Raw genomic sequence first — 24,288 nt, forward strand, 5'->3', positions numbered from 1 at the left:
AAGAAAAAAAATTGTGAAATAACGTTTTTGGGGGGTTCTTTAATGTTTTTTTTACCCACATGCAGTATTGGAAAACGAACAAATACAATAAATTAACTAAAGTACTGCGCTTAAGTATAACTTTGAGATACTCGTACTTCACTTGAGTATTTCCAATTTATGCTACTTTTTTAATTATACTTCTGGGGCAGATATTGTTATTTTCTATCACTACATTTATCAGACAACCTGCAGTTACAAGTTGATGATAAAGGTTTTACATACAGTATAACATAGTTAGATGTAGCCTAGCTTAATTTTGACCCCCTACAACATAAAATGCTGTTTAAACAGCAAAGTGTCTAATAATCCACTTTTTTTTTTGACACATATGTACCCCTTGCTTGATAAGATTCACAACTCACTAAACAAAGTACTTGAAATTAGCCCAAACTTGACCAGCTGCAACTTGTGATGTACACAAGAACGCATGGATAATTTTAATGCAATAATACGATATGCATTATTTTTTAAATTAGCTATTATGCATAGTTAGTACTTTTAGTTTTGGCACTTGGAGTAAATTCGATGCTGATACTTTTTAATTGGTATTACGTGTTATAATTATGATTAAGGACATTTTTGAGTATAGAACTTTACTTTTACAGAGTATGTTTGTATTCAGTAAATAGGTGATTACCTAAGAACCTTGGTCCATAACACTTCAATCTGTTGGCCAAGTGGAAATGAGGATGTCATGTGCTGCCCCCTATTGGCTATATCTATAGTCTCCATTTCTTTTTCACAGTTAGAAACATCAAATTAAAGCCCCTGTGCGCTATTTGTTTTTGTTTACAATATACAAAACTTGTATAAAGACATTGTATGAAATTGACAACTATTTTTTACCTACTTGTACATAATAGAATTGTTTTTATTATCTTTTTTCAGCTTTGTTGTCCTTGTTTTAAGGTGACTAACACATAAAAATTGTCTTGTTTTATCTTTCTTCTCTGTAGCACTTTGAGATTCCTTAAATATAAAGTGCAATACAAATAAAATGTATTATTATTAAAATGTATTATTACTCAATTTCAATGTTCAAGCTGATTATGACTCTCGAAATTAGCGATATGCATTAGATAGTGAAAGGTTTATATATAATCTGAGACAGTTGGCTGCTCGGTTGCTGTCAATCAAATTTGGTCAAACCATATCCAAACAGTCCTGGTGAAGCAAATTATGCAAGTTTTGACTCTTAAGTTAATCAATAATGATGTTTTTTTTTATTGATACACTAAACTACACTGTCACAGGCCTAATGGGAATGTACTTAACACATTACCTATTTTGTTAAAAAAAAGAAAAAAGAAGAAACCATACACACCAAGGTTCTTAGCGTTAATGATATAAGAAGACTAGATTGTCAAAAACATTTTCAATAAAGCTCCTGTGAGGAGTTTTGAGCTGGTTAAGAAACAGACTGAAATTAAAACAGATGCCTCTCTATGAGCTGCAAAAGCAACCAATAAACTGGACTGGTCACTCAACACAGACATCCTGTACAAGAAGGGCCAAAGTTGTCTGCACCTGCTGAGGAGACTGAGGTCCTTTGGAGTGTGCAGGACTCTGTTACGGACTTTTCATGACACTGTGGTGGCGTCTGCACTCTTCTATGTGGTGGTCTGCCGGGGAGGAGGGAGCACAGAAAGGGACAGGAAGAGACTCAACAAATTGGTCAGGGGGCTGGACTGTTCTCTGGACTCCATAGAGGAGGTGGGTGAGAGGAGGATGTTGGCCAAGCTAACATCTATCATGGACAACCCCTCTCACTCCCTGCATGCGACTGTGACATGTGACACCATTATAATTAACGTATAAACTACAGGATAAAACCTATTTACTGCTACAAATACCAGTTACTGAAGTGGAGATAAAGACACAGAGATTGGCGTTCATATACTACAGTCATTTCTTCTTTTCAGTTTCTAGCAATGATGAAACAATAATAATTTGGCAGGGAGAGATGAAGCAGCAAAATCATTCCGTCCTCACTCTCTGTCAACTAAATACATTTTAAAATTTGTTGTCCCCTCCAATGTTACAATGAAAACTACACCCTTGATTTCATTAAACTGTCGCTCTGAAATCGAATATAAAGAGCAGATTGAAGCCAAACTAAACTTCAGGATGTCCAGCAACTGACACGCGCGCCCGGGGCGTCACGTTGCCATGGCAACTTTGAACAACTGTATCCGTTAGCCGTTTGGAGTCTCTCGGATATACTCTCAGTTAGTTAGGTGTTTTCTCTACTGTATGGAGGGCATACAGAACACAAAATGTACACCCAAGTGGAGAACAAGAAGAAGAAAGCCAGTCTGGTGCTCAATTCGTAAGTTTCATCGTCAACAACACGTGCTTTTAATGTCGAGGAGCATATAACTAACTAACCCTACCTAGGAAGCTAACCAATAGTTAGCCTACATATAGTGTTGGCAATAGTAGCCTAGCTTAACTGTATTTCTGTTGTGTATTTTTGCTTTCCTAGATCTTCTCAAGTAATGTCTCATTCAGCATCAGGAACTTTTAAGTTCGGTTTAAGTTCAAAAAATAAATGGAGCTTGACAGGTTCACTAACTCGCAAAGGCTCCATCCTGGCCGGACACAGAGGCAGCAAACTGAGCGTCCTTGATGACAGGAGTGAAGTTCCCAACGCAGTTCAGGTAACGTTATCTTTTAAGTCTTAAAGAACACAGTTATTGGTGCATTCACGTGTAAGCATCATTTCAATGTAGAAGCAAGGTGGGGGTAATTTTTACTATTTAATATACTGCCAAAACTATGATAATGCATTAGGATTATTTTACAATAGGATTTATTTGTTACTTATATTTTTTATGAAATTATATGAATTTGAAAAGTAACCAGTTACTTAAAATGCTGTATAAATCTAGTGGAGTAAAAAGTGCATCATGACATTTGCTGAAATGTAGTGGAATAGAAGTTTAAAGTAACATAATGACATAAAACTCATATTTTTCACCATTGGCTAAATGTTTTCTGAAAATTTAGCACTAAAAGTACAAATATAATCCAGGTAAATAAATACAAATTAAAATGGTTCAGTAGGGGTATACCAAAACAGCTTATTCATAGTTTATTCATGCATTTGTTTCTGTTTTAAGTCTTAATTAATCTATGTATGAGTTAATAGGTTCTATCAAAAAGTCATTTATATATATATACAAAAAAAACTTAAACAGTGTATGTGAAATTTACAGGTGTTGGATGATGATGGCAATGATGTCACTCCTCTGCCCCTGCATCAAGAAGAGCCAGGAGATAAGTTCAAACAAAACAAATTTCTGGATGAAATCTTTTCCAGTTTAAGATCAGACCACTTGAGATCCACTTCAACCTTCAATCTGCCGACTGCCAGGTACCGTCATATACGCATTCTGACCAGATGATCTGCTATTTGTTGTGGCACTAATTGAAATCTGAAAACACTAAGAAAGGCAGCATTTCAAAAGGGGATAGTGATAGCGGAGGGAACAATAGTATTTTCACCCTAAAAGTGTGACGTTATAATAATTATATAAATATAAATAAGGCTAAGTTTAGCTAATCTAACTTTATTTCATATGTGTTACAGTTGTTTCTGTGTAGCTTTCTATTCATTTATGGCCACAAAAATGTTATCTGATTCAATAATGATTTTGTTTTGGGTAGCAGCCCTCCATCTAGCATGAGAGCATCAATGTCTAAGGATAGTGAGGATAGTGTTCTAGACATACCCACCTACCCTCCTGCTCCATTTGGTAAATATTCCTTTTTTAAAATCTACATTACTAATATCTTTATCTCTAATCACCATTTCCCCCTGGTTATTATTGTAACCTACATTGTTTAAAATAAGTCTTTGATATTTAGTATGAGAATGTATGACTATAAATATTTACATATGCAGTAGAATGCATTTTTTTATCTGGACAAAATGACAGTTTTGCAGCAAATATTCTTTGTGGCATTTCATACTTTTATATTCTGTGTTTTTTGTCTTTCTGCCCTGCCAGAGGTGCCAAGAAAAAGAGACCATGTGAAACAACAGGTGACAGAAGAGATGCTGGATGAGATAATAGATATCATGCTCACTGAGACAGATACCTTTTCACTGCTTGACATACCCAGCACTATTGTGTCTGAGGATGCTGAGGATGCAGAAGCTATTGAGTGAGTGAAGTACCCTGCTTGTTGATTTTTGTAAAAGTTTAGGCTTCTTTTACTTGGGAATATAAACTGTGCAGTAAATGTGAAGAGATGCATGTGAGTTTATGTGTAAACATGCTAGTATTCGTCTTTGTTTGTTACAAGCTGTTGACATTTTCACCATTCTTACAGAAAAGAAAACATCCAATATGCTGAGCTTTGCAAGAACAGAGTGGGCAACGATAAGTACGTGGTCAGATCAACGCAGACATTCAACGGAGCATCTAAAGACAAACAGACCCAGAGCGACAAGATTGTCATGGTGGATGAAGGTAAATAAATCTTAATTATCCTCAATCAATTATTAGTGTGAATGCTGAAGGCATTCACACCAATAATATTTATTTTTCTACTTTTTATTATTATTCAGTTTCTAGAATGGACCAATATTTTGGTCAGGTTAATAAGAGTTCAGGTTTTTAAGGTGAAGATTTAGTTGTAATTCGATCATGTCCACAGGCACATTTGCTACTATCTGGGACATCTACGACTCTTTCTGTGACAAAGATAAAACAACAGAAAGTGAAGAGACTGATTTTCCAGAAAGTACTGTTAACACCAGCAATGGCCAAGAGAAGAGAGATGTAAAGAGCAGCAGCTGCAGCACAGTGACCACAGGTAAAAGCCTCGGGGAGAACACCGACTTTGTAGAAAGAATAAACAAATAAACATTGTTTTCATAGTATTAAGTCCTAAATATTCTATATTCTGTAATATGTAACACAGACTGTTTTTTATTAAGGCACATTTTGCAATAACAGGTATATGTTTGTTTAATTTCTTCAGGCAGTACAGTTAGCTTACTGATTGAGACGGATAAGTGCAGGAGCGGCTTAAACACTGAGCCCGACCCACAGCTGATCATGTTGTCAGAGTCATTCCAACACAGCTTATCAGTGATGGAGAGGACTATCGCAGCAAACCTCCTCCAACCCAAGCTGGCTGCTTATAGACAGCTGCCAATACTAGATGGTAAACTCAGGTTATCACTGCTTTCTCACGTTCTTCTTCGAAAACAACTAATATTGTGTTGTGTCATAAAATGTAGATGTATTTAAATAAATACGTCTTGTTTCTTTGATTGTGTAAGACCCTGACAACACTGTGAAGCCTGGGACTGAGGAACAGAGCGGGCAGTGTGAGGAGAGCTCTTCATCTCCTACTCTGGAACCTCTTTGGTCTTACGGTTGTGAGCTCACCAGAGGTCGCAACATCACAAGCATGGCCTTGAACAAAGCAAACCCGGTAACACAGAACACCATAAACAGCTGCTAGTGTCTAACAGTAGCTGCACACCAGCATCCATGTTATTTGATGGTCTTATACTCTATCAACTGTGCCTAGATTTTGTCTAGCAGTTTATGGTAAGATTACCAAAACAGGAGGAGTTGCCCTTGATACCACTCAGAGTTATAACAGGCATTTTTGTAGTTTTTTACTATCATGTCTTTGTTTAAAAAGCTGAAACTTGTCCTGTACTGGTCAAATGTGTCACACTTCACTCTCTGTTTGTGCTCTGCTGTCTCTGGAAGGATCTCCTGGCTGTGGGCTACGGTGACTTTGAATCCTTCAACCAGAAACCAGGTTTTATCTGCTGCTGGTCCCCCAAAAACCCTGCGGTATATTTATACATATTTTGCCCTTTTTTCCTTTCAGCCTTCAGCTTCCAGAGAAATATCTGAAATGCTTTTTTCTTCTGTAAGTTTTCAAAGTAGTCGAAAGTAATAATCTTGAAGATTTTCATTTAAATAAATGACTGTTAAGTCACTATCAATTGCCGATTGAGGTAACGCAATGGTGATTGAGCCTATGGCCCACTGATGAAAACTGATGTATTTGTAGTATTACGGACTGGTTGTGATAAAAATCACAAGCGGCAGCCAGTTAGTGACGCGTTTTCCATCAGCCAGCAGTGGTTGGTCTTACAGAGAGGGTAGGCGGAGCTAAGCGGCTGCTTTTCTGGTCTCTGCAAGTGTTAAGAAGTGTTAAAGAAAAGATCGACGACTACAGATACAACTTCAAAAATAAGTAAAAATCCAAAGAAAAAGAAAAAATCTGACGCTCGGATGAAGGCAAACAGTCTAAAAAGGAAAACGACCATCAGCGAGGAATATCAAGAGTCACAACCGGAGCCAACCGTGGACATCACACATGCGACACTGTCTGGATATCGGGGAAGTGTGACAAATTACTGTTTATCACCACAGGTGCAGCCAAAGAGAACGAAACTGAAATCTTCAAGATTATAACTTTAAAATCTACTTTGAAACTTTGGCAAGACACTAAACCCTAAACTATTCCCAATTGTCAGATCAGGGGCTTACTTGATAACTCACTGCCATTGGGGTTTGGTTTTTTGAGGTGCAGTGATTGTAAATGCTTACCCCTGTACAGTGGCCGGATCGTGTCCTCCACTGTCAAAGCAGTGTGACATCCCTGGATTTCTCCAGCAAAAACCCTGGCCTCCTGGCTGTGGGGATGTACGACGGCACCGTGGCCATCTACACTGTCACGAGTACGAACACCAAGCCATGTATCGCGAACAGCAGGTGAGGGCTGTGTGTATGCGTGTGTGATGGACCATGTACCCTTTAAATAAATAAAACACAGCTTTCTTTCTATTTTTGTTTTGCAGTGAGTGTTCCGGAAAGCACGTGCATCCAGTGTGGCAGGTCAGCTGGACCAAACAACAGATGAGTTTGTCAGGGGAGGACAGTGTAGAAAATATCGTCTCCGTGTCGAATGATGGCCGGGTCTCCAAGTGGGTCCTCTGCAGCAATGCTCTTGACTGCAGAGGTACTGTTGTCTGCAAGTGATGTATGATAAAAGCTTCTGAAGAGATAAAAAAGAGAGAGAGACATTCAGAAGTAAAAAGTGAAATTGTTACCTATGATTAAGTAGCAAAAGAAGCTCCACATAGTCATGGCATTTTTACAACTTCAAAGGCAATTGGCAGGACAAAACATCAACAGTTTATATATAACATTTACCGTAAGAATGTAAGTTATTGACAGGTTATCCATTTGTAGCAGCACTCTTAAACAGTAATTATAATCATAATATTTGTTCATTTTCTAAAAACCTGTTCGTAGACATAATGAAGCTAAAGAGGACTCAACATTTGGAGAAGACAGAAGACACTCTTCTGGGTATAATGACTCCTGGTCTTTGTATCGACTTCCATCCAAAAGTAAGTTGACAAGAGAATTCAGGTTTTAACTGAGACGATTCTTTTTCTTACCTTGCTATAAAGCTGTTCATTCATCCAGGTGCTCAATATTCATGAGGAGAATTTAAATTTTAAGAAATAATTTTTCTTTCTTGTCTGACAGGATTCCAGTGTCTATCTTGTCGGCACGCATGAGGGCAACATCTACAAGTGCTCCATCTCGAACAGTCAGCATTTTCTGGTCACTTACAAAAAACACTTTGTAAGTTCTTCAGTATCGAACCTTTGACTCAATGTGTAAATACATGCATTGTAAATGACTGTGTATTTCAATACCTCTCTATGATAAGAGGATTTATAGAGGAGATATTTTTTTTGGCGATAAAATATTTACTTTATTGACATTTGCATACGCACCGATACAAAACAAAAGTGAGATAATCACACTTTTACAGTAAGTAGTACAATGCACAACTTACAGTATGCATGTCAAAATTAAAGCTCTATAATGACAAAAATAAAAACAAAAAAAGGAGTGAAGAGAAAAACAAAAAATACTTAGAGGAAAGAAAAAGGTAAATAAATAGAAATAAATTCATGATTTTAGCTGTTAATGTAAATTAATAAATAACCAGTAAACCCACCCACCGCTATCCCAGGCCACTGCGCCAAGAGAGGATCAACTCAGAAGGTTTTGGAGATGTACAGATCGCCACATCTCCACAGTTGCCTCTTTGGCCCCATGTATTCAAGCTGCGGATAGTTCTAGGTTCACAATGTCTAAGTACGTTAATATCCATACTTGACAAGAAAGTAAGTATGGGGGCTTCCAGCGTGTGGCAATGAGCTTCTTCGCTGCTGTGAGGCCAGCTGCTAATGCCGTTTGCCCTTTCCCCATTGTTAAGTCTGTGTTAGATAGATCATTTAAAATAAGTGTAAATTAGGTAAATTGATCTCAACTATCTTGGCTAAGTTGAAGGCGACAATCCCTCAGAATCTGGCCACTGGGGGGCATTCCCAGAACATGTGTACAAAAGTGTAACTGCCAGCAGAAGAAAAGTGCCAGTAGCCTTCTTGGGACACAGAGTACATGTAGGGTCAGCAAGCGTTTTCATTGAATGAAGCTTCCTAGGTGTTAAGTAGGCTCTGTGAACAAAGTTGTAATGTATTTGCTGGTGATCAGGGCTAGCGTTATATTAGTCCAGACTTTATCCCAATCAAAAGTTGGGTCCAGATCAGGGATGTCCGCCCTCCATAAACCATCTAATATATAGGCAGAAATAGTTCAAAATAAAATGTGCTGTTTAATCTATTACTGTCATCTAAAAAGGAAAGCATTCTAAAAATCCACATAGAGGTTTGTCATGGCAGTACACTGACCCCATATTCCATCATGCTCCCTTTCAGTGCCCTGTTCACACCATTGAATGGTCTCCATTTAGCCCTGATGTGTTCCTGAGCTGCTCCTCTGACTGGACCATCCAGCTGTGGAGGCAGGACCTCTCTACTCCTGTGCTGAGCTTCACGTCCACTCAGACGGCCGTGCAAACAGTCAGGTGGTCCCCAAACTGGTCCACAGTATTCGGCGCCATTAAAGAAGGACAGTTGGAGATTTGGGACCTGAATTCAGACATGTGCGTCAGACTGATTTTGTCTCACTTAATGTCTTTTCATCTCTTTACCTGATGTGACATGTGGGCCAGAAATAATCATATGTCCACCTCTTGTTTTAGCCTCTATCCAGCCATAGTGCACCAAGCTGCGGCTGGTGTAAGGTTTACGTCCCTGCAGTTTCCCAGAGGGACAGACTGTGTCTTGGTGGGGGACAGTGATGGGCAGGTGACTGTCTACCAGATCAAGAACCTCAGTGTGGGAGAAGGCGATCAGGTAAAACTGAGACCGAGGCCAATGTGATATTCTACATGAAGCCTGCTCCAAAACACTTATTTATTTGTTATGTTATGCTGTTATAATGATTTACAATACAGTCACTTCAACTGTATTTAAGAACATTTTGAAGTAGTGGCTCAAATATTCTCGGTCTTTCTTTCAGACGGACCGTTTGGAAGACATCGTTCGGTCTGTAGTTTCCAAGCAGCTACAGACAGTTTAAATTTGCCTGTTTACTTTTAATGTTTGTTAATGTTACCTTATGTTTGAAAATAAATAATAAAATTAAATACAATTTGTGTTATTGTGGTTATTTCTGTGAGGGAAATTCCTGTGATCAACATGACTTTTCATCTATGACCACGTGTTTGTCAATATGATCGTGCCTTTGCTGAGAATTGATTCTTAACTATTTAAGAAATGTGTCTCATGTGTTCACCATTGTATTACCTTGTTTACGTTGTAAGTTAATGGTAAATAAGACAGCTCATTGTAAAGAAGTTTAGCCTGGATGACAGACCTGAGATGTATTTAGACACTGTTCATGTAAGGCCTTCAGGGAAGTGAAGCTGTAAGTTTAAAGTCACATATAAACCTTATAGGAAAAGCATCAATCATCGGTCAGGAAAGGTCTTAAGGAGGATGCAGAGCTTAAAACAGATAGCATTTTAACGGTATCTTTACCAGCCAAGAGATTGTTTCATTTGCTTTTTGTTTTGTGCACTAAAAATAGGCCGCTTTTTCACTTGCCTTTGGGATGACACAGTAGTGTTGAGACAATAGTCCTTAGTTTCAAGACCTAGCCGTCTCAAGTAGTCATCTATCAAGACTGCCTTTCTGTTAGACCAATCCAGAAATGAAGCCCACTCAGGGTAAAGGGTACATGAAATAAGACATAATGGAATATTGAATAATATCACCATCAAAATCACAGCAGTTAGAAACATAGTGAAGCAATAACATCTGTCACAGAGTAATGAAAACTTTGGATATATACAACCTTTGTCTCTCTCTCTTACGATCATTCCATGTCTCGCTCTCCCATGAGAAATATATGTAGATGTGAATCTTGTATTTAAATATAAGTCCATATCAAGTATTGATTCAAGTTGTTAAGGTGCAGAGTTGCTGCATCATGCTTTCATTATGTATAGTTATGCAGGTATTCTGATGGTCTGTATTAGGAGGTATCTAATATGGATGAACTAGTGACTGGCAGGTTTTTTGCAGTTTTGCAGGACTCAAGAATGCGTCAGCTCACAGTTATTGTGGATGACAGTGCTTCCTTTCATTCACACACTGGCTCTGTTAAATTGCATCACGCTCTCCAGACCAGCTGGTATGTCTATAAACGACAGACTCCAGTGTGTGAAGCTGTGGAGACTCGCACTCACATTCCTCTACAGAGAGTTTCAGACAAAGGAATTCAAATGCCAAAATATGTGTGACAGTAAAACCCTGATTCTCCTCATCTACAGCGCCTTCCTGTGGCCAGATCTCAAACTGTCTGATTTACACACTACTGATGCAACAATTCTGAATGAGAGGACTGAGAAATTTAAAATTCTTCTTTAAGTCAATGACTCCAAATGTGGAAAATTACCTTTTAAACGTCACCATATTCTCTATAAAACTATAGGCAAGTCTACCCATATGCAAACTCAAGAAAATGGCACATTTTGGCGTTGAAAAGTCTGCATCCACGACCTTATGCACTTGACTTTTTCACTATGGGACAGCTGTGAGCCCTGAAACCTTTAGTGGGAGAGTGCTTCAAAGTCGGCATGTTACCGAAGCCCTAAGCAGACATACATCCATACATTTTATTTACTCCTTTTTCCTGTGATAACAAGCCATTTCCAGGTTTCTAGAAAAGTGTTTTTTTCTCTTGACAGCGGGATAATTTTCTGGCGATCTAGAAAACAAAACAAGAGGCAGGTCACTGTGATATTACAGACCACGACATGCCATGCTGCCATTGCCCATTCTAATGAGGTAAGTTGAGCCTGTTTCCATGTTTGTTTTGTGCTTTCGCAACTCTGGGGACACGAGTAGTGATCATCTGACGTTACAGCGGTGCATACGAGTCAAAAAGAAGTAAATAAGTCAAGATCTCGAGAAAATGAGCGGAAATGACTCCTGATCACGGGAAAAAGGAGTGAATAAAATGTGTGGATGCATGTCCACTTAGGGCTTCCGTAGAAAGTCCATCCAACACCAATAACCAGCAGTCTGTAAGTTTGTACTGACGCAATATATAAAAGTTAAATTATAACTGTCTGCCTTGTTTTTTAGACATGATATAATTAAATAAAAAAAGCCCTAAAACATAGTTTTAATAATTACACTCAGTCTTCTGTGGTGTTTGAAATTGTTGTTGTCCGATAAATTGATTCAAACTCACAACAACTTGTGAAATATTCTGCAAGACAGATCACATTCACATTTTTAATGAAACCTGTGTCTTTAAATCCAATCCAACACAAAAAACAACAAATTAATTTTAAAACATGATTTAAGTTAAGATGGAAAGTGATGAGACTAAAGATATGAAAAACACGACGCTACAGCTACAAAACCTACTAACTTCCTTTTGGCTGAAGTATATGTCATGTATCTGCTGACAGTGTGATTTCATTCACAATGAATGTACTGCAGGAGGAAAGGCCCAGTTTGAATGTGTTATTGTACGTGTGACTGAAAAACAAACTTTCTTATTGCTGGTCGCTGTTCATGTGCTGACACAACAGTAGCAGTGCACATCGGCGTTGTGATTGATTGGTCTGCTGCTTATGCGTTAAAGTTTTCCTAATTGCCTACTGGTAAACAAGAACAGCAGTCTGGCAATTTGTTTGTATTCTGTCAGGTAGGTTGTAGATCTATCATTATACATGTAATGCTAGCTCTCAAGCATTTTATTGACTGAGGGGGCACAATAATTATTTCAGTAGTGTGTGTGAACGCTTTTCAGTATACTGTATGAGAGCTTTTTACTAGTATGTGTACGTGTGAATGCTTTTCAGTACTTTATATGAGAGCTTTTCAGTTGTGTATTTGAGCGTATAATGTTTCAGCTGTTTATGTGAGAGTGTTTCAGTTGTGTGTATGCATGGTAACTCTGAATAATGTCCCCAACGGCCCCTCATAATAACACCCTGCAATGTCACTACATCATGAAGCTGCAGTACATCTGCGCAGCCACTAGAGGGAGAACTTGCTCATCTCTTGCATACTGTAGCAGGAACGTCTTTTGTCTGTCATGTTACAGACAGGCCATGTGTAGAATGATGTCGTAGAATGATAGAACAAAATATTATTAGCATATTATTCTCTCCAAACTATGGTCTAACAGTCGTGTAACCAGACCAGACCAACCAACATGAAAATGACAAATAACTGCGTTAAATGAAAAAAATACAATGAAACAAAATTACAAAAGCAACCCTTTTATTTGACCCAATAAGGCCAGTGCAAAATAATCCATCGCATTTACAGTTAGCCCACTCGCCCACTCCCCCTCTCCCCCCTCCCACTAATTACCAACTTCAACTGCATGATCTGAGTAAACAGCTCTGAAGCTCCTCTCCTCCTATAGTTCCACCCATGGACTCTTCCATCACATGGGACAGTCGTAAATGTGGATGGCGCGGTCGTCTCCGGCAGAGATGATCTTAGAGCCGTTGCTGTTGTACTTCACACTCCACACCTGAAGATGGGAGCAGAGAGGATGGATGTGGGATTTGAGTTACTTTTATTCCATAATCACAAGCCAGTATTTACATTTTAGAAAGACATTATATCTGCAAGAAAAAAATACAACACAGAAAGGACACAAACACCTGCACACTTCATATGTATACAAGATCAAATGGATTTTAGATTTTGCCAAATAATGCAACAAAGTGCTTTAAATCTTCAGGAACAATACAGAGAAGGGAGCTACAAAGAAAATCAAATCTATTTACCTTATAGTCATTTTTAAAGGGACAGTTTGAAGTGAAAAGTTCAGAACTGTCCTCTTTTGCCCACCGTGAACGGCATTTTGTTGTTTCCATAATATTATATTTTCTTTTATTTACTTTAGTTACTCTTCTACAAACCGCTGACTTGAACAGCTGTTGTGATACTGTGCGCTGCATGTGTAGGTATACAGGCCGTTGTGCAGAGTAAGACAAGGGCTGTCTGACACCAATGTGAAGCAATGACAAGAAACTCAAATACATCGTACACTTAAACTGACATGTTTGTTTGCATGCAGCAGTGCTTAGCTTAGCTTCCGTGTAGGAACTCCAGCCGGCTTCCCCTAACATGGGCCGCGCTGACTGTTATCTACTGTACGTAGTACACTTACTGTTGATGAGTACCTCATAAAACCCCACTTTAAAAAACCCAAACTATCCTGTTAAGCAAAACCCAAAAACGGGGTGCAGGTTTAGCTCAGCGGTTAAATCGCGCGGCCCATATACAGAGGCTATAGTCCTTGATGCGGCGACTCCCACCCTCGGCTCTTTGTCATCCCCACTCTCTCTTCCCTGTTTCCAACACTATCCACAGTCCTCTCTCTAAATAAAAGCATAAAAAGGCCAAGAAAACAAACAAACAGACACAAAACATTTGCTGGTTTGCAGCTTCTTAAATGTCAGGGTTAAGCGCTTTTCTTTCTTTCTTTCTTTCTCATGTTTGATCGGTAATGAAAGGTCTTTGGGTTTTGGACTGTTGGTTTGAGAAAAAGAAACTTCTGTTTCTTTGAAGTTGTGATAAACATTTACACAACTGTATGAAGATTTACAAACTGAAAGATTAATTGTGAAAGTAATCAGGGGATTAACTGATGATAGAAATGATGTTTAGTTGCAGCTGTAGCTGAGAAAAACGCCGCCCTCCACAGAAGAACAAAGCAAAGCTGAGTATTCACTGGCTGCACTTCGTCCCTGCAGATGTGCTGGCTTTGCCGTCCTTTCATGAGACACAAAAACAATATGGCAGAGTGGGCCGCGTCTGATCTGCTCCTCTGAGGAACCGTGATTTCAATTAGAGGCTTTGCTGGAGAAAAAAACCTCCCCACAGGCGCCTGCAACCAGAGATCTAATGACAGCTGGGATTATTGCTTTAGCCTGAGCTGAATCACCAGAGATGGGTCATGTGAGAGACATTGGACGTATTGATTTCCCCCCTCAACACATCAGCACCTACAGCCGACGTCTTTTCTCACTTTGGATCTGATTATAAACACACTTAGAGAGGAAGTTAAAGGGTTATTTTTGTCACCTGGTCTTGATGGTCGAAGAAAGTGTTGATGCACGCTCTGGAGCTGGCGTCCCAAACCTTCACGCTCTTGTCAGACGAGCTGAGAGCAACAGAGGACAGAGAGAGAACATTCGACGTGTTTTACAGCTCGTCTTATTTAAACTGTGTGTTGTCTGGCTGACCTGCTCGGTTTATCTTGGCACTGTGAGCTGGAAACTTTGTCTGACAACAGTTTTGCACACCAGGAGGTAAAGCATGGGAAAGCAGACGGATGAAAACACGCCTAGCTCAGCTTTCTATATTTTAATAAGTTACAACAGCAGAGTCTGTTTCAACTCTATCAAACTGTTTTGTTACATCGTTCAAGCATCACCACAGAAAAACTAGTTTGCAGCATTAAGCTAAAGCTCTCACTTGTAGCGGCCTGAAGCTGTTTTGCGGTGCGTCATTTTACCTGGAGACAAAGTGGGTGTCATCTGGGGAGAAGGCGACGTTAAGAACCCAGGATCCATGTCCACTCAGCGTGCCAGCCAGGTTAGCATGTTGCCTGTAAAACAAAGTTTGTTAGCGCAAACAAAAACGTCTTTTTCTCCCTTCTATACTGTTTATTTCTATGGTTCTATCTGTAACATGGCAACACAGCTGCAACCTGCCTCTCAACAGACCTGTGTGCCTATATTTCTGTTTCATTATACTATACTAGTATTATTGGTTTGGCCCCTCCCCCTCTACGCGACTTTGTGTATATTCGCTCAGTAAATTCTATTAGATCCTCAAGAATATCCTCTACAAATGATTGTACGATACCATTTCGCCGCACTGCTTTTGGGCAATCAGCTTCTTCTGTAAAAACCACAAATCAGTGGAACACCCTGCCTGATGCTGTGAGGAGCTGCAGCTCTATCAGCATCTTCAAAACCAACTTAAAAAGTCTGTTAAAAGCTGCTCAGCTCTGTACTCAATGACCTTGCTTCCCATGTTATAGTCTTTATGGCTTGATTTTATTTGACAGGCATGCATTTAGGATGTGCTACTCTGTGTGTAGCTTTGCATTTTTGGTGTGTTCTTTCTCGTGCGGTGTGTTCTTTCTCGTGTAACTTTGTTGTATACTTTACTCTGTACTGTTTGTTATTGTCCTGTTTTTTGTTTGTCCTGTGTTGACCTGCCAAGGGACTACAGATGCGAATTAGCTTAAAGCTATAATCTAGTACGGTGCATCAAATGGTGACATTTATGTTTTAAACTGTACATGGTCCCTTTTAAATAAAATACTATAAATAAAATAAATAAATCTTTGGAATTAACATTTGCCTCGATATCAAAAGAACCAAAATGGATTCACGGATTCAGCTGAACTCACACGTCGTATATTTTGATGTATCCGTCGTCGGAGGCTGTGACCAGCAGCTGGGAGTCGGGGGAGAATGTGAGGGATCTGATGGGCATGGCGTGACCTGAAGAGAGGAAGGAGACATTTAATTAGGAAGGAAATATTTGATTACCTCAAGAGTCCTCCGCATCCTTTAAACTAAAACAAGTATTATGTAAAACGTGTTTATCTTGGATGCTCTGCAACATATTTAAATTCTTCTGTAGCTTTAGGCTGTTTTCCCAAAGTTTTTTTTCCTAACCTGAATTATATTTAGTCTCATATATTTATTATATATATGCACTATATCAAGTGTGTTGTTGCAGCTCTAGATGTGTCTGTTTTTAACCTCAGTAAGGTAAACACATGTTTGAACCCACCTTCCAGTGTGTGGAGAAGCTTTCCGGTGGCAATGTCGAAGATGTTGATGATTCCATCGATAGCTCCGCTGGCCAAATATTTACCATCAGGACTCTAAGGGGCAAAACAGAATTGAACTGACAACATTATTGATAATAAATGAAACCTCCATGATGAGCTATAACCTCTTCTAAAAGCCTTTGCAGTCAAACTTTAAACAAGGGGATACAACAAAAGTAAAGCTTGGAGCGAGTGAGACGTAATTAAAATGAGCTGGTGTTAAGTCGAGGCAGTGAGGTTTCAGGCTGACTCTGAGCTCTGCAATCACAAGCCGAGCTGACAAGAATACCAATTCATGGCTCCTTACGTAAGCTATACTGAGGATGAATTTTCCTCGAGTGTCCAGGGAATATTCCTTCTTGCCGCTTTCCACACCGAAGATGTTGACCTTGCCGTGATGGCTTCCTGTGGCGATGTATTTGGAGTCGGGGGAGAAGGCAACCGACCATGCGTCAACTGCAGAGAGAGTAGAGAGACAGAGAGAAGGCTGAACAAAGGTTTATTTTAGCTGTCTGCAATACTGCTCTGTCACCTGCTTCAAGTATATTTTTAAATGTGTATAATTGCTGTATTTTCCGACTGTCTTGTCTGACTGCTCCTGAGCTAAAAACAGTGCTACAGTCTGCTCTGGTCAAGTCAATAGCAGCCAAATATTCAACATGAATCCAGAAAAAGAAAATAAAAACAGGTTTAACAGTAACATTAATCCCAATATGCCTCGATACTGTAAGTCCACAGAGGAAACAAAAAAGGTCTTAAATCCACTGACCCGGACCAACCGCTGAGAGAAATGAAGTGTCACTAATTGAAGGTGACATGGCATTTAGATGACGTAAAGCTTGGTTCAAGATACACAACTACAACACACACATTTGTGGGTGTGGGGTCTCTGAAAGGTGACAGTGAAAAATAAAGCGAGCTCAGTGTGCTGAGCAGAGCAAGAGCAGAGAAGCTGTCACCTCCAGCAGGTTTGTTTGAAACATAAACTAGGTGACAATTTCCTTCATGGTGACCTCGTTTTCAGAGCTAAGTGCAGCGAACGTCTCGTCTTGACACAGCTGTAGAACATTCACTTAGTTAAGGAGCCGTTAAAAGGAGTTTGCTTACGGGCAGCAGGAATTCTCTTTCAAGGGAATTTGCTATTTAAAATTCAGCTTCTGGAAGGTCTCATATACTAATAATAATATCTGTTAATTCCAACAAGTTACTTTTTCAATTAAGCAATTATTTCAGAAAAATGTTCACAGTCAAAAAGATAAAGATGATCATTGTTTAAAGCCCCCCTCCAGTGAAAATCAAATGTTTAACCTTGTAAACATCTCCATGTGGTGTTCTTCCTGTGCTACAAGACATATCAGGGACAACATCAGCAGTCATCTCCATGGCTGGGCCTGTCTGCTTTTAAACTGCAGTGTACCAAGGACAGGCTGAACAACACGTTTTCAGATTGGCAGGTTTGAGACGTCACAAACCTAAGGAGCCAATCCCGTTAATGGACGGGGTGACGCTATGCATATCATCATGTGTAACCTATGGCAACCACTTCGGGGATGCGCGAGCCAGCTGTAACCGTCACCGTAACGTTTGCAACCTCACTACTGACTACTAACGTTACTACTACTAATTACTACATTTCAAGCTAGCTAAGTTTCAACAAGTTGTGGCAGAGACGTGTTTTGTTTTCGCGATGGAGGGGGAGGTTGGAAGTTTGCATAGTGGGCAGGAAATTCAAATGAGGGAAAAGGAGGATTTTTAAGGTAATTAAATGCAGAAAAAACAAATCAGACACAATTTATTATTTCAAGCAGAGCATGTTATATGTCTTAAGACACGACTGGAGCTGCTCTTTGATCACACAACAGAAAGAACAGCAGCAACTTCTTACAATTAAAGCTGAAACCATCAAATGTTTGATATACAGTATCTCTGCTAAAAAAACTTAAACTATTAATCAAAAAAATTTGCTGATTATATTTCTGTCAATCAATAATTAATCAACTAATCGTTTCACCTCTAACATAAAGTATTTACGATAAAAACATAACATGTTTATTGTAAGTGGGAATGGCACAAACAGGCATGTAATTAATACAATTAATTTGAGAAGTTGATTGGTAAAGTTAATAAATTCATTTGGTAAATTTAGAGGTACGAAGGGCGCCGGTTTAGCTCAGCGGTGAAATCGCGCGTCTCAAATACAGAGGGTACAGTCCTCGGCCCCCGGGCTCGACTCCCACCCTCGGCCCCCTGCCACAAGTCATCCCCACTCTCCGCTCTCTGTTCCCTTGTCTCAGACACTATCCACTGTCCTCTTTCTATTTCAATAAAAGGCATAAAATGCCCCCAAAAAAATGTTAATTAAAAGGGTAAGAAAAGAAACCACATGCAACGGAAATAAAAAAGAATTACTGAGAGGGAAACATCAAAATATAATCTTGCTGAAGCTTTATCGCAGAGAAAGTATTCATTGTAATTTATCGTAGAGGAGCCTGATCTCTTCTCACTACGCCATTCTACGAGCCAATACAGATTAATGAATATAAAAACTCCTGTGAGACCCGGTCTTACCTGGTCCAGCGTCCATGGACTTGATCTGTTTTCCAGACTCCAGGTCCCAGAGACGGATGTGAGCGTCGAGCGAGCTGGAGGCGGCGATGGCTCCGTTGTGACTGATGTCCACTGACACCACGCCCAGCTGGTGGCCCTCCAGAGTCCACTGCAGCTCCAGCTTCTCGTCTGACCTGCAGGAACAGAGAGTCAACGAGATTATTCCGCCGTGTCAGGTAAGATAAACTCTGACATTTTAAGCCAACAAATAAAAAGTGTGCGGTATAAAACAGAACTTTGCCGACCGCCAGGGCATCTCTGTCTGCTGATGAATATTGAGTGATGTAATCAAAAGCTCAGATAATAAACATATATGAGGAACTGGGTCATTGATAATAGTCATAATAGTGTGACACCCAATTGTATCAATATCTCAGAATAATAGATTATAGTGAGAGAGGCAGGCTAATATCAAATCTAATATCTGTGCCTTTCAACAGACATTTCAAGGGACCACCCTGCACTGACGCTTTTAAACAGTTCATCCTCACCACTGTGCCTCCTATTTATTCAGGAAATGTGCAATACATACTGTATATATTTTCATAATATTCATACGTCATATCTTTAAAATAGCTATGCCATTCCTTATGTTTGTTTTATGTATGTAGTTTTGTTTCTTTATTGTTTTGTTATGTGCACTATTTTTTTTAGCACCTGCTCAGCTGTATACCTAGAATGTGGATGACTGACAATAAAGTTGACTTGACTTTGCAGGCTGAAAGTAGTGCTTTCTTGAACTGGAGCTTTGATTATGAAAATTAATCTCCCTTTATTTGTATTTTTTTGTACATATCTTTAACAGCTTTTTCCTTATTAGTCACAGTGTTACTTTTTGTATTTGTGTTTTGAGACAATAGGTCATTGTAGAGAAAAAAATCTTTTAAAATCCAATGTTACAAATTAAGAGAATCTTGAATATAATATTGGGCGAGAAAACACCACAAGCTAGAGAAATGGTTGTCAGAACAATATTCTTCCAAGGTCTTGAGAAGAAAACACTCACCATTTCCAGACTTTCACCATGTCATCCAGTGAGCCAGTGACGATAGTTTCTGACCCATCTGCCTCACTTTTACCCCATGCTGCTGTCCAGATTGCATCATCGTGTGCTAAACAGAGAAAAACACAAATTAAACACAAACTAAAACTAAAGATATTAAAGGAGCAAGGAACAAGGGAGGTTAGCCTACAAAGTAGTTATAGTCAGGTCTAAATAACAGGACTTTCTTTTAAATAACAATGGTTACTTTTAAAGTAAACATTTGTTATGTACATTGAGATCTGTTTAACCAGAATGTTACTCACCATGTTCTTGCTTGAAAAGGATGCTGTACTGAAATCAAAGCACAAACTTACAGTTAATCTTTGAATGATTGCATTCAGAAAACGTGAGGTGATGCAAATAAGTGTAAATATGAGGCTGAATGAAGTTGTGGCTTACTTGAGTGCTCATTTTTTGGTCCCGCGAGTGTTTGCATCCAGTTATATTTCTTACTATGACCTGAAAATCAGACTTAAGAGTGTTAGTTTTGACACAGCAGGACAAGTTCATTCATTTTTAGAAACTGACAGTCACTGGCTACTTTGGTGTTATGGTAAAAAGCTTGTAGACCTGCCATAGAGAACGGACAAATTAATAACTGAATAAACTAAAGGGTAAAGGCAACATATATGTGCAGTTGCACGGATGCAAAAAAACAAACAAACAAATAAAATGGCTAAAGAAAGAAAGCTAGCTCTAACTAGCAGCGGTTATCATAGCAGGTTGGCGCTGCATCCAGTTGGCGACAAAGTGCAGTTTGCTGTTTAACAGTTGCCAGAAAATCAAGCGATCGCTCAGTTTTCCGTAATAAATGCATTGAAAGAAGATTGTTAATGTACAATTTTGTTATTATGTTCGTCCACGTACCTTCAAATCTGCTAATAAAGATCTTTAATCAATTTCTGAAGCCCGGAGATTTACATGTGAGACGCCATGACAACATTTGGCGTAACTTCCGCTTTCTTTCTTCTTCGTTTGTCAATAACGGTTGGCGAATAGCGTTTGAAGCGCACTAACGCCACCAGCGGAACTGAGGAGAAAAGGTGTTTGTAAAACGATTACAACAGTTCAAACGTATACTTGAAACTATTCATCCATTAAAGAACACTTGAAACAAGATTTGTTTAATAGATGTGTGGTTTATAATACTACTCAGGTATAGAATAAGCAAGCTATGGCTGTGAAGAGAAGCTACATGGCCAAGGCCACTACACTTGATGACAGGAAACATCCAGTCAATAGGTATTGACAATAGAAAAAACACAAATGGGATTAACATATATTTGTGAATAGAATAAAAAAGAGTAAAAATTGGTAATTTAATGTCTGCCGACAGGAAGACAATAACTAGAAATTATTCCTTTTTTTAAAAGAGTCTCTCATTGACAACCCATTTTAAATTAAATTATTAAATCAATCTTTTTTTTTCACACACATAATTACAGATGATGTGTAAAGAAGAGATTTTAGAAACACAGATTTTGGCAGCATCCTATCTAAGGTGCACAGGAAGGCCAAAACATGATCAATATTTTAGTTAAGATTGACTGTTCAGGTGCTCCTGGTCTGTTTTGACAAAAATAAACAGACTTAAAGTCAAACCTCTTTGATGCAGAGAGACAAACCTGGGCCTTAAGGGTAAGCAGAAACATGTGCTGTTTTGACAGTTGCTGCATCAGCAGTTGGAGCTCTGCAGACTCAGAAAACTGTTTGTCAAGATAAAGTTTCAAGAGAATTATTTCAAGTCGAGGTTAAAAAGTTAAGCCAGCATGTTTTAAAAAAACGTATTTCCAAAAGTTGTAATGGAAAGTTGCGTTATAGACAGAAGACTTCAGTGTTAATTACTTTATTTATCAACGACTACAACTCCTTCTGGGATAACAGGTGTATAGATAAATGAATACAAATTCAGTGAAACACATTTGGAATGAAACAGAATCTGTCTTCAAATGAGAAGTTATAATTATTGACAAATACTTTACATTATTGAACTGCTGGGGACCCCATGTTTGAAAAATTGAAGATTATTGAAGATAAAACAGGATGAAGTGTCCTCTAAAGCAGCCAAATGTGCACGATAAAACGCCTTAGGGCTCCTTCTATTAGAGAAAACATGATGAACTTTCCAAAGGGTACTAATTCAATGGAGAAAACATGTTCGGTGCCCTTCCAGTGGAGAAAACAAATTACTCACTTGTTGAAATGCAGAAACACAGGATCCTTTACTGGACTCTCTGACTTCTTTTTTAATAGTTTGTTTCCATGGTTTTTCTACGAACAATTTGGACAGTTTATGACGTCATGCATGTGCCCTCCCAGCCTTGATTGGAATCACTAATGTCCTCCTCGGGCACTTGTATGTTCCTCTTTTGTTGGTCCTGCAGCCAGTAATGATCACAGTGCTGCTATTTTCAGCTAAGTGATTCATCTGTACTTTCAGGGCAGTAATGATGGTGGGTAATGAACCTTATGTTATGGCATTAGCTGCAGCATGCTAAAAAAGATTGTCATTATCTTTGATATGACAAAATGAAGTGCTTTGAGGGTGGATAAACATGAAACATACACGCATCTATATATATCTATGTAATTCTGTAAGCATCCTGTTTGCACATCAATTTGAGGGACTATAATTGTGTCTCTTTGATCCACAACAAAGAGTAAGATCAGATGGATTTACTCGTACAGAGATAAAGATACAGGAAGCTGAATAAAGTCTGAGTCTCTAAGCTGATCTTTAGATGTATAGCCGTTCCTCTGTGACTCTGACTCTGTCATTTAAGCACAGCTCGACAGAAACACGGCCCAAAGCTGCAATAAGTCTTTAAAAGCACCGGCTCCTTATGCAATTGTCATTTCCTCCTTTTGGCCTTTAAATGATCAAACCTGATTGTGGGATTTGGCCTTGGCTCAGTGCGTCAATGGAAATCAAAATGACTAATCCATAAAAAAGTTGAAACTTTTAAGCTGAAGTGTCTTTCTAAGAGGGGTTGAGTCACATAAATCCCCCTGAAAAAGATTTTGATCCAATAACCCACTTAAAAATTATGAAATGTTTGAACTTAGATGACCAAATTATAAAATGTATGACCATTAATAGCTGTGTGTTGATATTCTGAATAAATGTTACATTTTTAGATTGACCAATGATTACAAAACCAATGTTACTATTATACACCAATCCCATCCCTTCCGCAATTAAGCAACGCACACACACTCGATGTAAAAGAAAACATGACTCATCAGACCAGGCCACCTTCTTCCATCGCTCCGTGCTCCAGTTCTGATGCCCGCTTGCCAATTGTAGGTGTTTTCAGCAGAGGACAGGGGTCAGCATGGGCACCCTGACAGGTCCGTGGCTGCACGGCCCCGAATACAACAAACCGCGATGCATTGTGTGCTCTGACACCTTTCACGGGCCAGCCTTCACTCCCCACGCTCATCAGTGAGCCTTGGCGGGTCCTTACTTGTACTAGTTTTGGTAGGTGCTGACCACTGCAGGCCGGGCCCACAAGAGCGTTAGTTTTGGAGATGCTCTGACCCGGTCATCTCGCCATCACAATTCGGCCCGTGTCAAGTTGCTCACATCCGCACGCTTGCCCATTTTTCTTTCTTCCAACACTTCAAGGACTTAATGTTCACACGCTGCCTAACATATCTCACCCAATGACAGTTGCCATTGTAACGAGATAATCAGTGTTATTCACTTGACCTGTCAGTGGTCATAATGTTATGGCTGATCGGTTAGTCTCAGTTGCTATAAAATATGTGTGAATTTTTTGAGTCAATAAATAAAAATGTGATTGAATTCACAACACGAACATGTTTAGTAACATTTTGTACACTGTGTCAGATCTTTCATTTTTGGTCATGCAGCTCACCTGTGTTGGTCTGAGGGTCGTTAACTTGCTCAAGGACACCTCAGCTCTAATCTTCTTACAGAGCAACACTGCTACTTAGCACTGCTGACTACATGATCCAACACTTAGGCCGACTCCAGAGCTCAACAGTGAAAAACCTGAAAATGATCGCATATAAACGAAACAATACCGAATTAATACAATACAAAACAATACACATTTCCTTGTTTAGGCCACCACTCTGGTCGGTGTTTATGGTGCTGGATTGGTTTGAGGCTCATATCTTGTTGCGATTTAGTCAGCAATGCAAAACATATGAGAGTAAAGGCTCTTCAAAAATAAAAAGAGAACCCAAAGACATGAAAAAACACTTTGAGTGTAGTTGTTGGACATTTACTGCAAGCTTAGGGTAGGCAAGGGTCACAGTTTGCTC

At 39.2% G+C, this 24,288-nt stretch overlaps 2 protein-coding genes across 2 annotated transcripts; one reads left to right on the forward strand and one right to left on the reverse strand.

The window, feature by feature from the left end:
- The first annotated feature begins 2,318 nt into the window (after nucleotides 1-2,318).
- Nucleotides 2,319-9,530, forward strand: dnai4 (dynein axonemal intermediate chain 4). The gene is made up of 17 exons (XM_069686010.1): nucleotides 2,319-2,371; nucleotides 2,528-2,702; nucleotides 3,261-3,418; nucleotides 3,712-3,800; nucleotides 3,984-4,212; nucleotides 4,381-4,520; nucleotides 4,708-4,866; nucleotides 5,035-5,220; nucleotides 5,339-5,493; nucleotides 5,781-5,867; nucleotides 6,643-6,797; nucleotides 6,884-7,044; nucleotides 7,341-7,438; nucleotides 7,581-7,679; nucleotides 8,825-9,051; nucleotides 9,151-9,304; nucleotides 9,471-9,530. Exons 1-17 carry the CDS (start codon nucleotides 2,319-2,321, stop codon nucleotides 9,528-9,530), a joined length of 2,385 nt encoding a protein of 794 aa, XP_069542111.1.
- Nucleotides 9,531-12,737: 3,207 nt separating this feature from the next.
- skic8 (SKI8 subunit of superkiller complex) lies at nucleotides 12,738-20,440 on the reverse strand. Its single transcript, XM_069686704.1, has 10 exons — nucleotides 20,395-20,440; nucleotides 20,259-20,286; nucleotides 19,957-20,062; nucleotides 18,912-19,084; nucleotides 16,651-16,799; nucleotides 16,304-16,397; nucleotides 15,915-16,008; nucleotides 15,009-15,101; nucleotides 14,576-14,654; nucleotides 12,738-13,013 (listed from the first exon to the last, which is right to left on the reverse strand). Exons 1-10 carry the CDS (start codon nucleotides 20,404-20,406, stop codon nucleotides 12,924-12,926), a joined length of 918 nt encoding a protein of 305 aa, XP_069542805.1. The 5' UTR covers nucleotides 20,407-20,440; the 3' UTR covers nucleotides 12,738-12,923.
- Between the last annotated feature and the right edge of the window lie 3,848 nt (nucleotides 20,441-24,288).

The sequence above is a fragment of the Semicossyphus pulcher genome, unplaced genomic scaffold (genome assembly GCF_022749685.1).
Source record: "Semicossyphus pulcher isolate SPU_LCO1_2020_fin unplaced genomic scaffold, fSemPul1.0.p SCAF_8, whole genome shotgun sequence".
NCBI classification, from domain to species: Eukaryota; Metazoa; Chordata; class Actinopteri; order Labriformes; family Labridae; genus Semicossyphus; species Semicossyphus pulcher.